The sequence below is a fragment of the Euleptes europaea genome, chromosome 8 (assembly GCF_029931775.1).
Source record: "Euleptes europaea isolate rEulEur1 chromosome 8, rEulEur1.hap1, whole genome shotgun sequence".
NCBI classification, from domain to species: Eukaryota; Metazoa; Chordata; class Lepidosauria; order Squamata; family Sphaerodactylidae; genus Euleptes; species Euleptes europaea.
In genome coordinates, this window is record NC_079319.1 from 83,334,005 (window position 1) to 83,350,886 (window position 16,882).

At 44.4% G+C, this 16,882-nt stretch overlaps 1 protein-coding gene across 1 annotated transcript in view; it reads right to left on the reverse strand.

Annotated features, from left to right (window-relative positions):
- The window catches only part of DNAH5 (dynein axonemal heavy chain 5), a 159,906-nt gene that overhangs the window by 111,509 nt on the left and 31,515 nt on the right, over window positions 1-16,882 (reverse strand). The window contains exons 14-24 of the mRNA XM_056854233.1: window positions 15,444-15,765; window positions 14,261-14,467; window positions 12,270-12,441; window positions 10,666-10,811; window positions 8,572-8,734; window positions 7,892-8,134; window positions 5,493-5,683; window positions 4,830-4,926; window positions 2,390-2,526; window positions 949-1,150; window positions 63-298 (exon numbers count right to left, since the gene is read on the reverse strand). Coding sequence (XP_056710211.1) covers window positions 63-298; window positions 949-1,150; window positions 2,390-2,526; window positions 4,830-4,926; window positions 5,493-5,683; window positions 7,892-8,134; window positions 8,572-8,734; window positions 10,666-10,811; window positions 12,270-12,441; window positions 14,261-14,467; window positions 15,444-15,765 — 2,116 coding nt within the window. The remainder of the gene's footprint in view (window positions 1-62; window positions 299-948; window positions 1,151-2,389; window positions 2,527-4,829; window positions 4,927-5,492; window positions 5,684-7,891; window positions 8,135-8,571; window positions 8,735-10,665; window positions 10,812-12,269; window positions 12,442-14,260; window positions 14,468-15,443; window positions 15,766-16,882) is intronic.

Consider the following 16,882-nt stretch of genomic DNA (forward strand, 5'->3'; position numbering starts at 1 on the left):
CTCCAGGTGTGACCTGGAGGTTGGCAACTAGTGGGATCTCTAGGCCTGGTTTTCCACATTACCTCAATGGGTCCCACTTGGAAATCTATGGGGATTTGTTGCTCCCGGATGTCTTTTAACGCAGCCATAGCTATCCTGATGTCATCCAAGTCTTTGATCTGACGGTTTAGTTTCTTGTTGATTTCCTCTACGAAGGTGAAGATATTTTCCATCTCTGACCTGTACTTCTTGTTACAGTGTAGCCCAAACGCAATCATCCAGGCTTTGGTTTCAGTGGTCAGGGCCAGCTTTAGATCCACTGGGAAACAAAAATTAGAACAATGCAGCCGGTTACCAAGAGACCTCCCGTTCCCTTCCTGTATCCACACAAGAATAACAAAAAATGGCTTTATGTTGCATAATATATTTTGACAGAACCAACAAGTATATAGTAAGAAGAAATCTGATGTTGTTTTAAGCAACATTCTAAGACTGTATTAAAAAGGTAAAGGTAGTCCCCTGTGCAAGCACCAGGTCATTAGTGACCCAAGGGGTGATGTCACATCCCAACATTTACTAGGCAGACTATTATGTTTACGGGATGGTTTGCCATTGCCTTCCCCAGTCATCTGCACTTTAACCCCAACAAGCTGGGTACTCATTTCACCGACCTTGGAAGGATGGAAGGCTGAGTCAACCTTGAGCCAGCGACCTGAAACTGACTTCCATCAAGATCAAACCCAAGTCGTGAGCAGAGGGTTTTTTCCTTCTTTTTTTCTTTTTCTTTTTTAATTTGTTATTTTCCTTTTAAAAATTATTTATTTTATTTATTTATTTTTGTGAGCAGAGCTTTTGATTGCATTACTGCAACTTACCACTGTGCACCACGGGGCTCCTAAAACTGTATTAGTGCTGTTTATAGACAAGAAAACAGATTGTGCAGATGGTGGAAAATTAAAATGACCATACCGGTATACAGTGCAATAGTTCCCACGCATATATATTCAGGTTCTGAGTTAATTTCTAGCTCCAAGTCTCTGTAATAAAGGATCTGGGATTCAAACTCAGACAGTAAAGGGCTTCCTTTGATGAAGTTTTCAATGGTTTTCTCTTTCTCCCTCTGCCAGATGTGGTGATAACATTTGAACCTCTCCAAGGCCAAAAGAACTCCCTGGAACATTAAGAAGTCACAAAGTCAGGAGGCTTGCCTTGTACATGGCCGAATTCATTGCAGGGATTTTGCCTCTGTGCCTTGCAGGAAAGTTAAGGCAGAGTTAAGACCCTTGAAGACAAAATTCTATCAATACCAAAACCTTCAAGGGTCAAACTAGACATTACATTTTTTTTTTTTTTTAACAAGTGATTTGGGGTTTCCCTAACCCAATTCTCATTTGGCTTTGTCAGATAGCAGCTACTGGGAACAACATTCCCAGGAAGCTTAGGTGCCCGACCTTGATCAGGACTGTGGTGCAGGGACAGGAAGGGCTTCATCCTTTGCCCCTGTGCCATTTTCCTGATCACAAATGCCCCCAGCAACTGTTATTTGCCCCATTTGAGGGCTGCATGTGAGCTGAATACAGCATATACAGACAACAGGGCAAACACCCTGGGCTATTTTTGGTTTGGAAAATGGTACGGGGACACAGGCTGAAGCCCTTGTTCCACCTCCCATGCTGCAGCGCCAATCCCACAATTTGAGGAAACTTGAGAGCCAGCGTGGTATAGTGATTAAGAGTGGTGGACTCTAATTTGGAGAATCAGGTTGGATTCCCCACTCGTCCTCATGAGCGGCAGACTCTAATCTGCTGAACCGGGTTGGATTCCCCACTCCTCCACATGAGCCGAGGACTCTAACCTGGAGAACTTGGTTGGATTCCCCACTCCTCCACATGAACGGCGGACTCCAGGTACTAGCTGGAGATCTCCTGCTATTATAACTAATCTCCAGCCGATAAAGATCAGTTCACCTGGAGAAAATGGCTGCTTTGGCAATAGGACTCTTTGGCATTGAAGTCCCTCCCCTCCCCAAACCCTGCCCTCCTCAGGCAACGCCCCAAAAATCTCCAGGTATTTCCCAATTCGAGCTGCCAACCCTATCTACAAGTGAAGGTTTGTAACTACTCCAGACCATTTAGCTCAGAGATTTTCAGATGTGTTCCAGAGAACCCCAGGGGTTCCTCAGCAGCTTACAGGGAAACTTGATCAGAAGACTGGTGAGCATAGATAAGGAGCTCCAAGAGGCAACACCTACCACCAATCTCTCCATGCAATAAGGGGTTGGAGTATTCTTGAGTACCCCTTCAGATCACAAGGAATGATGGGAAAAACTAAGAGGTCCCCATGCCCCACCTTGGATTGCTTTTTCTCCCCAAACCTGCATGTGCACGGAATCAGATCTTCTTGCTTTTACCCTTTTAGTGGAATTTATGGTTGTGCTGAGAACAGACATCAGCTTAATGATTTCCTTGTTCTCCGAAACACTTTTGTAGTAGTTTTTGCTTTGGACAGAAGAAGGAAAGATCAGTGAGGCCGTATCTGAAGCAGCATCTTTAAAAAAAAAAAAAAAAGCCAAAAATATACATTTCTAAAGAGGACCTTGGGACAGGATATTAAGTCATCACACGGTTTGTTATAGATTGTCAAACAACTAATCTAACTAGAAAACATGAATACAGCCTAAAGTTGCAGCCCTGAGGAAAGGAGGTTGACATTTCACTCTATGCCATTCTCCCGCTATACACTGCCCTTCCTCTCACAAGCTGCTATTTATAGTGATTAGGAAAACATGCAGAGATAAATCCAATCTTGATCCTCCACCCAGCTGGTTGCTTGGACCTACAGCTTCATGATGTCACTCATGCAATGAGTTGATTGTAAATTAAATGAAGGATTCTAGGACAGACACATGCCTTTACTGCAAGCACAGGTAGAGTATCCCTTATTCGGACATCCCATATCCAGACTGACCCAAAAACCGGACCCTTTGAGTCGGCATGCAGGCAGATCCGTGCTGCCTGCTTTCAAAGTTTCCTCTCACCTAAAAAAATAAAATACAGTGTACTCTGCATCGTAGGTGGAGACTGAAAGTCTGCCGTTGTTAGTTTGTTGTTGCTCTTGTTTAACAGCCGATACGGGTATTCCAGTGAGATAGTTGCACCTTTGCGTTATGATGGTTCTATCAAGCAAAGCACCCGAAACTGGAAGTCAGCCTTTCTAATAGTTCAAAAAATTACATTCAGGATGTGTGTATAAAGTATACATTAAAAATCCCCAAGATATCTCATTATGTATATGCAAAAATTCCAAAATATTCCTATATACGGAACAATTTGAAATACGGTCCACTTCTGGTCCCAAGCAGTCCGGATAAGGGATACTCAACCTGTACTTCAAACGTCATGGGGTGTTAGTAAGCTATACTTTGCCTCAAGTTTTGAGTAGCTTCACATGTTACAGTGAATGCCTAAAATGTGCAGCTTTTCATTGGACTTTCACTCCATGTTTTAACAGGGGAAGTCATCCTTTGCCAGCCATTTCAAGAGCTGCCGTCATCAACTTCACGAAAAGATCTGAAACATCAGAAAACTATGCTTGCTAGAAACTAGTACCGAATGTTCCCAAAGCTGGGGAGGGGGGGAGGGAAGAACATATATCATAGAATTCTAATATCTAATCATAGAATTAACAAAGACAGAATACATATATTAAGCCAGCATGGTGAAGTGTTAAGAGAGGTGGTTAGGAGCAGTGGACTCTAATCTGGAGAATCTGGTTTGATTCCCCACTCCTCCACATGAGCAGCGGATGCTAGTCTGGTGAACCTAATCTGGTTTCCCCACTCCTCCACCAGAAGCCCACTGGGTGACCTTGGGCTAGTCACAGTTCTCTCCGAACTCTCTCAGCCCCACCTACCTCACAAGGTGTCTGTTGGGGGGAGGGGAAGGAGATTGTAAGCCGGTTTCATTCTTCCATAAGTGGTAGAGAAAGTCAGCATATAAAAAGTCATGCCCAGAGCCATCAAATGGCATTCCTGCTTGGCTCTTCCCCTGCCAGAGACCGGGACACATACGCCCCTGGTGACATCAGCATTTTTGTATCCCCACCTCTCAGCTGATTGGTAGGATGGACATTGGGGCCAAGAAGGAGGTGAAGATGGGTCTCCACAAGCTTCTGCGCAGCCATGGAGCCACTCGGCAGCTGCCCAAGGCAGGCCACAGTGAGGCAGGTAGATCCAGGTAAGGTCCTTGGCCCGCTGTCCAGCAGCATGTTTGCCTGACAGATCTGCCTGTCACAGCATCTGCGGCATCCTTGATGCTCACTGAGTATCTCTACAACTTGTTGTCTACAACTTGTTGGGTAGAGAACTTACTCTCCAAGATGGGCAAAGAACTCATTAGGAAAAAATGGGTTGTTTTTTTAATTGTATTGGCTTGACACCGGATTGCTAGTGTACCTTTCCCAAAGAACGTTGCATTGGACAGGTCAGCACTAAGGGCTCTTAGCACTGAGAAGTCCGAGTGATAGAACTAAGCAACATTCCAGCCATGGTCTTTGTTTGAACTCATCCCTTCCCTAGTTCTTGATTTTGCCCTCTTTCCTTGCCTTTCATTGCTCAGTCCATACATTTGAGATACTGTGAACTTGCATAACCAGGTAATGTGGAGATTTTGCAAGGGGGTGAAAAGGTATCTTTCCCACACCTCAATGTAGCTGCACTACGCATAGCATGACCCCAGTGTATTTGTCTGGTGAACAGACCCTCACATCAACAAGGTATACAGCAGTAGCAAGACACCCTATTTAAATCCTAACGGAGGCAGCACTCATAAATCAAAGAGTCAAAGCATTACCGTGGATGTTTCCAACTTCAGTTTCTCTCATTTCGTTCTCAGAATCACTATCTCCACCACTCCGTAAAGCTGCTATTTTCCTTTCTAGTATCTTTTTCTGGACAATAAATACACATTTTATATCTCAGTTTGAATATACACCAGCAGACAGAAAATAGGGCTGCAATATTTCAGTGAGGATCGTAAATTATTGGAAGAGCATCTACTTTACATGCAGAAGGTCCCAAGTTCCATCCCCACCATCTCCAATTGAAAGGAAAGACCACCACTTGAGATCCTAGTTGCCCCTCCTCAGCGTAGACAAATACTGACTTTGACAGACCAATGGTCTGACTCAGTATAAGGCAGCTCCATGTGTTGGTGATCCATCAGTTAAAGAAGAGGGTAAGAAAAAACCCTACTTTAAATCTACTCAAAAGTCACCTACAATCAAACAGAAGATTCTATTTTTTTAAAAATGCATGTTTTATAAAATTTGCAGAAGACAATTTCAGTCTTATAACCCCACCCCCACCCCCACCCCGCCGCCACATTCAGGAGATACCAGGCAGTCTGCTTCTACTATCATGCAAATTTTAATCAGTTTTTTAACGAACTAAATCTCTCATAATTACTCAATCAACTTTTTCATTAAGGCAACAAGGTTAACAGAAAATACCACACCTTTGATAGTCTCTCTTTACTCCACTGGCCAACCCCTTTCATGACGCTGACGATACTGTCCACAGCTTCATTGAGCGTTTGCTGTACTTCATCAAGGGACGGCACAACAGCAAAATTGGGAATGGAAAGGAAAATGCTGGCCTTAAAGATAGGATGCACACTCAGTTTCTGCTTGGAGGCACTCTCATTATCTAAAAGGAAATGCAAAGGACAATCCTTATACATCCACTTATTAATTCAACCGCCAGTGGTTTGAGGCATTAGACTCAATATCTTCGTTGACCTGTTGGGGTTATTTTTTGGTGCTAAGCTTGAAAAAAATGTTCTTCAAAAAGCCAGGTCTGACGTGGTACAAAGAAGAAGAGTTGGTTTTTACACCCCATTTTACTCTACCTTTAAGGAGTCTCTAAGCGGCTTACAATCACCCAGCAGGCTTCATGTGGAGGAGTGGGGAAACCAACCCAGTTCACCAGATTTAGAGTTCTCCGCTCATGTGGAGGAGGAATCAAACCTGGTTCTCCAGATTAGAGTCCGCTGCTCTTTAACCACTACACTACATCACAAAGAGACCATACACAGATAGTGAACCTCCAATCACGTAAAACCATCTCACCTATATGTGCCATGCAACGGGAAGGAAGGAAGGACACAATTCGCAGAGATCAGTTGTGCATAGGACATACATTCAACTCCCACAAAAGCTACTGTGCCTTATTCTGTGCTGGAGAGCCAGTATGGTATAATGGTTAAGAGCGGTGGACTCTAACCTGGAGAACTGGGTTCGATTCCCCACTCCTCCACATGAAGCCAGCTGGGTGACCTTGGGCCAGTCACAGTTCTCTCCGAACTCTCTCAGCCCCACCTACCTCACAGGGTGTCTGTTGTGGGGAAGGCGATTGTAAGCTGTTTTGAGACTCCATTTGGTAGAGAAAAGAGGGATGTAAAAACCAACTCTTCTTTTTCTTCCTCTTCTTCTTCTAGTCTATGCTTTTACCCAAACTTATTCACTGGACTTGATGCACGCTAGACTACCCGTATCTGCACCATGCCTGATATCCATTTTCTGTTTCTCCACAGTACAAACAAAACTGGGGATGTGTGTGAACAATTATTAAAATAATTTAAAATCTCTGTAAGTAAGTTATATGGAATATTAGTACAAATATAGGTTAATTAACCCCCCTTTTCAAGAGAAATGGAATAAAAAATTAGGTTATGAGTTGGATGAAAAAAATGGAACTTTATACTCACAAAGGGTTTAAATTTTACAATAAGTCTTGCATTTAGAGAAAATTTATTTATGATGACACATATGTGGCATCTCTCCCCAGAGTTCAAAAAATGTGTAACTTGGATAAAAATGCGAGTAAATGTTGGTATCGTGATTCAGCTGGCACAGGTTTTCTACACATGTGGTGGAGCTGCAGTAGAGCCCAAACATATTGGAGGAAAGTGATTGAAATCATATCCAACGGTCTTGAAATTGTTATTCCAGTAAGACCAGAAACAATTTTATTAAATTATTTTCCAGATAAACCAAAGGATATTCAAGTTATGTGTCTCCATATGTTAACAGCTGCTAGAACAAATTTTGTGAAAAACTGGAAAAGCAATAAATTCCCTGATTTAAATAATTGGCTCAACAAGGTTAAAGAAACCTATGCTTTAATTAAGCTGAAGGACTATAATAATGATAAAAATACCGAAGAACTTGATGCTCGCTGGAATTTAACAATTTTAAGGATTAATTTTTTTAAAAAAAAGGATTTAAATTTTTTTTAAAAAAATTTAAGGATGGAGAAAGCATTCTAATGTGTAAATTGTAGAGTGATGTAATAATAATGCAGATTTTAGTTAAATAGACAAATAGAATATTATTTGATTAAGTGCTATGGGTATCTTAGCTATATTAGCGCTGTTTTAGTTTTGTTTTTAAATAATTTGTATCACCAGTATTTGATTTTTTTAAAGTAATGTTATATCTAGGTTTTCCCCCCTTTTTATTGTAAAACTAAATGTTTCTAATAAAGTTATTACAAAAAATGGGGATGTGTCATGCAGCAAAAGCACTAAAGCTCCTGTATACCATATGATTTCTCAGTAGAAATATTGTCATTGTAGACATGCCTCTATCAAAGAAAAGTTATTTACCATATTCCTCTAGAACAGCATTCACTGCAGTTAGTTAAATAATTTCAATATATCCAATAGCCAACATGGCCCCAACTGCGGATTCTTAAATCTGTGGATCAGAGCCATGTACAGCCTAGGAAGATTTCCAGCAAATTTGGAGGACACTCTGAAAACAAGGCAGAAATGATAGCGGACTCCTAATTTTTGTAAGAAATATTATGCCCTGCTGCTTCTTCCCAGTTTAAGAGAAGGGAAAGAGTCACTACCTAAGTAGCTGACCACAGAAGAGGCCTGAATGCGCTTGCGTATGGCTTCTAAGGTGTTGCGCGTGACCTTCAGAAGAGCATCCACGTTTCGGTGGTTAAAATGTGACAGTAGTTCTCGGGCTTCCTCCTCCAGCATTTCCATTTCCTTCTTTTTCCTCTTGGTTAAAGGGGAAGACAATCCGGACATCTGGCTAGCGGTGTGTGAGGATGTTAAGGGGTCTGACGGCCCTTCCTCTTCAAACACTGGGAAAAACCATTAGAAGAGTTAGACAGGCAGCCATCTGACCAGTCAAACAAAACAGAACCCTGTAATGGATGTGTTGCTTACTCAAGTAACTCTCTCATAGTACCTTGCGGACTTAATCATTTGCAATAATGGAGGATGTCTCCATTATTATCCGGATGTCAGGATAAGATAAACTCAACCTGTATCCACAAAAGATGATACCTATAGCAGGACCTCATTGAACATATGAAGCTGGCCACTGGTCTCTCAAGCTCAGCACTGGCTCTGTAGGGTCCCATGTGGAGGTATTTCCCTTCCCCTACTACCGGATCCTTTTTAGCTGAAAATGCCAGGGATTGAACCTGGGACTTTCTTCATGCCAAGCAGATGCTCTACCACTGAGCCATGACCCCCACCCACCAGCAGCTTTTAAAGCATGGGGGGAGTTTCTTACCTCCATTAACCTCCTCGGTTCTGCTTCCACTCTGAGACTTATCATCAGTATCTCCTTTGGTTTGTACTTCCACATCTAATAAGACATTGATCAGCTCATTGGCTGCTTCCTCTACCAATGAGCTTTTCAGGTGCAAAGTGCGGGCTCCGCTAATACACAGTTCCTGCAAGCAAAGTATCTGTATTTTCACACTACATTCCACTACTTCAGTTCAATTCTGGTTTACTGACAAAGCAGGGGGTGGGGAATCAGAATCTAAGTAATCTCAGAGTCCACTCATGTTACGTGAGGAGAAGGAGAAGAGTTGGTTTTTATATGCTGACTTTCTCTACCTTTTTAAAGGAGAATCAAACCAGTTTATAATCTCCTTCCCTTCCTCTCCCCACAACAGACACTTTGTGAGGCAGGTGGGGCTCAGAGAGTTCGGAGAGAGCTGTGACTAGCCCAAGGTCACCCAGCTGGTTTCATGTGGAGGAGTGGGGAATCCAACCCGGTTTTCCTGGAGCAGCTTCAGATTTTCCTGGCGGACACATTGGCCCTGGACTCATTTCAGTCCAGTTTCCATCCCGGCCACAGGACAGAGGCTATGCTGGTCAGTCTGATGAGTGACCTTGGGAGACAGTTGGATCGAGGTGGGTCAGCGCTGCTGATCTTGTTAGACCTGTCGGCAGCATTTGATGCATCTGACTACGATCTTTTGACCCACTGCCTCACCAATGCCGGAATCCGTGGGACAACCCTTCAATGGCTGGTCTCATTTTTCCAGGGTCAAGGACAGAGGGTGTCGTATGGGGGGAGGGTCTCAGCCCAATACCCTTTCATATGTGGAGTCCCTCAGGGGGCTGTAGTCTCCCCCATGCTCTTTAACATCTATATGCAACCCCTTGCCCAACTGGTCCAGAGCTACAGCGATCCATGCCAAGGCCACCTCCAGACTAGATTACTATAACTCATTTTATGCAGAGCTACCCTTGAACATGATCAGAAACTCCAACTGGTCCAGAATGCAGTGGCTCAGGTCCTTACAGGGGCCTCATGGAAGGCATATGTAACACCTGTGCTTCGCCAGCTGCCCTGGCTCCAGGTCAAGTCCTAGATCAGGTTCAAAGTACTGTTATTCACCTTTAAAGCCCCAAACAACCTGGGACCATCATATCTCCTGGACTGCCTCTCCCATTATGCCCCTCCCCAAAGAACACTGTGTTCCACAAATAACTATCTCCTGGTGGTCCCTGGCCCCAAACCTATCCAGCTGCCCTTGACTAGGGCTTTTCCAGCCTTGGCCCCAACCTGGTGGGACTCTCTGTCAAGTGAGACCAGGGCCACAGGGCCTGCAAGACGGAGATGTTCTGCCAGGCTTACGATTGAGGGCAGCAATGGTTTTACATCAGCTGGCTTCCCCTCCCCTCCCCCCCTCTCCTCTTCTCTTCCCTTTTTCCCTTCCCTCTTTTCCCTACTTGTTTTTTTTTTCCTAACCCTATTTTATGCCCTTCCTTTAACACCTTGCGGCTCCCCACACTGGGGTACACGCGGTTTCTCCGAACCTGGAAATGATACCATCATCAGAGCACCATGATCAGGGCACCATTATTGTTTATTAATAATCTCACGTTTTCATTATTTATATGGTATTTATGATTTTAATTGTAATTCTATGTTGTTAGCCGCCCTGAACCCGACTTTAGTCGGGAAGGGTGGGTTAAAAATATAATAAACAAACAAAATAAAAGTGGTCCACCTCTGTCTGGTCTTTACCATTCCCATCTGCAGCTGATTGAATGTTCCTCCAAGCAAAACACATTACTTGTGTAAAGAGAGAAGATGACATGGGAAAGGTTTCTAGTCTGGTTTTTTCCTTGAGAAGCTAGACTTCCAAGTGCAGGAGTGTTATTACTGTACAGAGCATCATGAAATCATATGAACCCTTACTTGTGAAAATATTTTTGTTAGTCTTTAAGGTGCTACTGGACTCTTGCTCTTTTCTACTACTGCAGACAGACTAACACGGCGACCCACTGTGAATTGAAATCTTAAGCAGTCTAAACCAGAAATGGGTTTGACACCTCTTTGAGAACCAGGCCCGTGTGATTATACCTTTGTCATGTGAAGAAATTCCTCACAGGTCAGCGGATCTTCTTCAGGAAGACGGCAGAGGGGCAGGCTGCTCATTTCTTGAAGAACAGCATTAATGCGAAACTCTATCAAGTCATTCACTCGATCGAGCAACAGTTCAAGCTCAGCTGGAAGGACGAAGGGAAGAATGAGGACAATCCACAGGCCAGGCCCTTGGAGACAGCTTTTCTCTTTCACTTATATGTCAGTATGTTAAAATGTAAAGAAGTGGAGTTACTTTTAAAAGCCAGAGTAAAGACATTCCCCTTAGCCTAGCCACCGGCTAAGAGACAGAGATGGTTTTCTGTCACTAAAACATTCCAAAGGAACCATCAGATTCTGCAAACCTTTCAGAAGTTCTGAAGTGCAACCATGCTGTTCTAGCTGATATGGCCCAGCTCTCAGAACGAACCAGACATTCAATGGCAAAAGCAAGCCTGTGACGCATAGTTATTCTCAGACAGCTCCAAAACATTAAGGGGAGGCTGCAATTTGCATCAGAGACATGATGGGATTAACCCTTTCCTCATCTCTTCTCTCTCCCCCCCTCCCCACACACACATGTTCCCAGCAACACACATCTGGGATCAAGCAGCGGGAAGGTGAAGGGTGAAGTAACCCTTCCTAAAATCATAGAATTGGAAGGGAACACACAAACCATCTAGTCCAACCCCCTGCTCAATGCAGGATTAACCTAGAGCATCCCTGACAAGTGTTTGTCCAGCCTCTGCCTGAAGACTGCCAGAGAGGGGGAGCTCACCATCTCCCTAAGGAGCTGATTCCACTGTCGAACAACTCTTACCGTAAAAAAATTTTTTTTCCTAATATCCAGCTGGATATTAGGATTCCCTGCTCTGCCTCTCCCTCTGCTCTTGTAAATCAAGCCCAAGTTGTTTTCTGTTGCACCAGAAGTTTGGACCAGAACCAACGGGCTGAAATTAAATCAAAAGAGTTTCTGTCTAGACATTAGGAAGAATTTTCTAACAGCTACAGTGGTTCCTCAGTGGATCAGGCTTCCTCAGGAGGTGGTAAGCTCTCCTTCCCTGGAGGTTTTTAAGTAGAGGCTAGATGGACATCTGTCAGCAATGCTGATTCTATGACCTTCGGCAGATGATGAGAGGGAGGGCATCTTGGCCATCTTCTGGGCATGGAGTAGGGGTCACTGGGGGTGTGTGGGGGAGGTAGTTGTGAATTTCCTCCATTGTGCAGGGGGGTTGGACTAGATGGCCCTGGTGGTCCCTTCCAACTCTATGATTCTATGTTGTTGCTGGTCAGCACCGCTGTTGCCACCCACGTCTGGCGCTGAATACAGGATGAATTGTTCAGAGAGCCAGTTAACGTCATTCAAGAAGAACTTTTCCTGAAGCTCGATCCTACGATCTTGGCTAGAAATGATGGTACTGACAAAACAAAAGGGTGAGTTTTGCCACAGTCTTCTCTTCCACCTTTCCCTTCTCATGATGTTCCACATGTTTTATTTATAAGTCCTGTAAAAATTCTACGATTTAAGTTTTGGATACCAACACTGAAGGCACTGCCTTTCAATAAGAGGGCAGCCTCCACTTCTATGCCAACAGAAGACCTACCAAGTTTATCCAGAATGTTCTGCAAATACTTCTCGATGTTCAGGGATGTCCAGCTCAAGGTGGTTAGACCAGGCTGCATGGCGTCCTCCACTTTTGCCAGATGAAGAGTCATTAACGTATGGAGGGGAGATGGGATCTTTGTCTTCACCCTCTTGTACTCTGCCAGCACCATCTGAAAGAAGGCCCGACATGTCCTTCAAACACCCTCACAGCCCAGACCCCAAGTTATGCTCTCTGTATAATTTTAAAGCCATGCCTGCACAAACTGTATTCCCCACAGAGCTTAATAAAGCCAGTCAGCCATGGACTGGGGCCTACCAATGCTTGACAACCTGAGAGGGGACAGAAACAGGCAGCTCATGAAGCCCCAGGTGAACTGCTCTGCTTAGAGAGCCAGTGTGGTGTAGTGGTTAAGAGCGACGGACGCTAATCTGGAGAACCGGGTTCGATTCCCCACCGCTCCACATGAGCGGGGGACTCTAATCTGGAGAACTGGGTTCGATTCCTCAGTCCTCCACATGATCAGCAGACACTAATCTGGTGAACCGGGTTGGTTTCCCCACTCATAGAATCATAGAGTTGGAAGGGACCACCAGGGCCATCTAGTCCAACCCCCTGCCTATGCAAAAAATTAACAACTACCTCCCCCCCACATCCCCAGTGACCCAATAACCCTTTAGACCCCAACCCTCTCCCCACTATGCAGGATCCCACAATCAAAGCACTTCCGACAGATGGCCATCCAGCCTCTGCTTAAAGACCTCCAAAGAAGGGGACTCCACCACCCTCCAAGGCAGTGAATTCCAACATCGAACAGCCCTCACCGTCAGAAAGTTCTTCCTAATGTTTAGGTGGAATCGCTTTTCTCTTAGTTTAAATCCATTACTTCGTGTCCTAGTCTCTGGAGCAAAAGAGAACAAGCTAGTTCCCTCATCAACATGATATCCCTTCAAATATTTATACATGTCTCCCCTCAACCTTCTCTTCTCCAAACTAAACAAACCCAGCTCCTTAAGTCTCTCCTCATAGGGCATGGATTCCAGACCTTTGACCATTCTGGTCGCCCTCCTCTGGACACGCTCCAGCTTGTCAACATCCATCTTAAATTGTGGAGCCCAAAACTGGACACAGTATTCCACGTGAGGTCTGACCAATGCAGAATACAGTGGTAGTATTACTTCCCTTGATCTAGACACTACTCCTATTGATGCAGCCCAGAACTGCATTGGCCTTCTTAGCTGCCATATCACACTGTTGACTCATGTTCAGTTTGTGGTCCACTAAGACTCCCAGATCTCTTTCACATGTACTGCTGTCAAGCCAACTCTCTCCCATCCTGTACCTGTGCCTTATGTTGTTTCTGCCTAGGTGAAGTACCTTACACTTATCCCTATTGAAATCCATTTTATTACTTATGGCCCAGCTCTCCAGTCTATCAAGGTCATTCTGAACTCTGACCCTATCCTCCAGGGTATTAACTACCCCTCCTAACTTGGTGTCATCTGCAAATTTGATTAGCATGTTCTCTATTCCTTCATCCAAGTCGTTTATAAAAATATTAAATAGTATTGGTCCCAGGACAGACCCCTGTGGCACCCCACTGGTCACTCCTCTCCAGGATGAAGTTCTGCCATTAATGAGCACGATTAATGAGCACTCCTCCACATGAAGCCAGCTGGGTGATCATGGGCGAGTCACAGCTCTCTTAGAGCTCTCTCAGCCCCACCTACCTCACAGGATGTCTGTTGTGGGGAGGAGAAGGGAAGGTGATTGTAAGCCAATTTGATTCTTCTTTAAGTGGTAGAGAAAGTTGGCATATAAAAACCAACTCTTCTTCTTAGAATGGCTCTGTGGATTCCCTTTTAAGGCAGCAAGATAGTGGGCTATCCTCCCACACACACACTCATATTTAATTTGAAATGGCTAAGGAACTCAAAAAGGGCTGGCTTTCCCATAGAACAAACGGGGTTGCCTAAATGTCAAAAGAATACCTGCAATTTATTGAAGTTCTCTTTGTAGAAGTTGCGTTTTTCCTGAAGAGCCGCAGCAAACGGTGGGATTTCCAGTTCCATGCGCGACATGCACTCCGTTTCCCGTAGCAAGGTGAGGATATCTGGGTCAAAATTCACAAATATTTCTCCTGTCTCTGGAGCTTTCACCAGCAACGATGCCTGAAGTCCTGCTTTCGTTAGTTCGACCTGCAGACACCCAAGGTCCCAGACATGAGGGCAGAAGTAGCTCAGATTAGACTTCTCCAAAGTATTGTTGTAAATCCAAGATGGACGCCACCTGGTGTATGCAGGTCACTCAGTCTCCTCCGCCAGTGGCCCACCAAGGCCACTGGCAGAGGTCTCTGGGTGGCCTCCTTGCGGAAATGCTTGTGACTGGAGATGTAAGGATTGAACCTGGGCCCTGTTGTGTGCAGAGCACATGCATTCGCATTATGATTTTACCCCCTCCTCACTGCAGTTCCCTGACCTTTATGTGTGTCCCATGACCTCAAGGATAAATATTCCTGAGGCTGGGAGAAGCTTTTCTCCCTCTCTCATAATGCCAGAACACGGGGTCAATCTGCTGAAGCTGGAGGGTGAGAGATTCAAAACAGACAAAAGGAAGCATTTCTTCACACAATGCGTATTTAAATAGTGGAACTCCCTGTCCCAGGATGTGGAGATGGCTGCTAACTTGGAAGGCTTGAAGAGAGGAGTGGACATGTTCATGGAGGAGAGAGCTATTCATGGCTACTAGCCAAAAGGGTTACTAGTCACAATGCATACCTATTCTCTCCAGTATCAAAGGAGCATGCCTATTCTATGAGGTGCTGTGGAACACAGGCAGGATGCTGCTGCTGCAGTCGTCTTGTTTGTGGGCTTCCTAGAGGCACCTGGTTGGCTGCTGTATGAAGAGACTGCTGGACTTGATGGGCTTTCTTGATGGGCTTGCTGGTCTGATCCAGCAGGGCTTTCGTATGTTCTTATGACTGCTGAGGGGATGGGAACATAGCAAAGAGCTGCACGCCCTCCCCCGATGACTGTGATGGATCCAGCCCAGTTACTGCTATGCCAAGAAGTAGCAGAAACCAACAATGACTGTTGCAGTTGATTGGACGCTGTGGCACATGTAATCTACCTTAAAAATGCTCTGTGGTTAAAAGCGCTCAGCATGCCACATTACCTGCTGGAGCCACCCCCGGTGGTAGACAACCTCAAACTCCAAAAGGACTTTAGCCACCCTGTTATAGTTGCGGATGATGGACTTGGCTTCTGCCGTCTGTAGAACTGTGGGATGCTGCTGAAAGAGGCTCATGGGCTCTTGGATTTGGTGGAAGAGCTGCCGTGCCCACAAGATCTTACCAGCCACAGGAGGAAGGTTACGGGCCACCAGGGGGTCATTTTTTTGCTTAGTGTACAGCTTAGAGACCATCTCGATGTCCCGTCCATAGTTCTGAAGGATTACCTGGCATTTCTCATCGATGCCAAGGTTAGGAATCCCTAACCTACAAAGGAGGAAGCCACTGTCAGAACATGTTTTAAATGACAGAATCCAGAGTGACAGCTCAGCTCACTACCTCTTACAGGATCGTTCAACCAATTCACACAACTAAGCTGGTGTGTCACGAAGATGAGCTGGACTTCGCTGAGCCAAGTTGTCATCCTGAAGCTGTTATCTGACCACCAACACATGTCAGCTCTAATATTTTGTACCTACATCTTTATCATTATAGTTACATGAATGGATCCTTAAGTACTTTCAGTCAACCACCAAAGAAAAAAATCAAGTCACATCATTGCTACCTCCCGAAGATATGCAGAATTTGGACCAATATTTGAAACTTTTAAAGTTCTTTGCAAGCCAAGACATTCTGTAAACCTATGAAAGCCTCTAAGAAAGCCACCATATACATTGTTGTTACTGTACAACTAAACAGTAACAACTATAATTATTATGAATGTTAAGAGCATACGAAGGGAAGAAGAGTTGGCTTTTATATGCTGACTTTCTCTACCTTTTTAAGGAGTCTCAAACCAGTTTACAAGCTCCTTCCCTTCCTCTCCCCACAACAGACACCTTGTGAGGTAGGTGAGGCTGAGAGAGTTCAGAGAGAACTGTGGCTAGCCCAAGGTCACCCAGATGGCATCATGTGGAGGAGTGGGGAATCAAACCTGGTTCACCAGATTAGAACCCACCGCTCTTAACCACTACTTCATGCTGGAAAACTGTACGTATTCAGATTGACAATCAGCACTGCATAAGAATAGAACTTGTTATTAAATGTTATATCACCAGACTCAAGCTGTGCAGATTTCTAGACATGCCAGTGAAGGGTGTACAGACATAAATTATACCACTTGTGATATATGAAGAGGAAATCAATTCTAGTTGTAATCAATGTTATTTTGTTTGTGAATGAATAAATAAATAAATTGTACCATGCCACCAGTACTAAGAACCTCAGTTATGCATTGAACAAACCTGTGCTACTAGCTAGCAGGGACCTGTAATGAAAAGCCTCATTGTTTCTGGCTAGATGTTCATCTGAGTTGATAAAGATCTATGCCTTTTTAATTAATTGTTTATATCATTAAGCAACACACACAGCACTTCATTAAAAT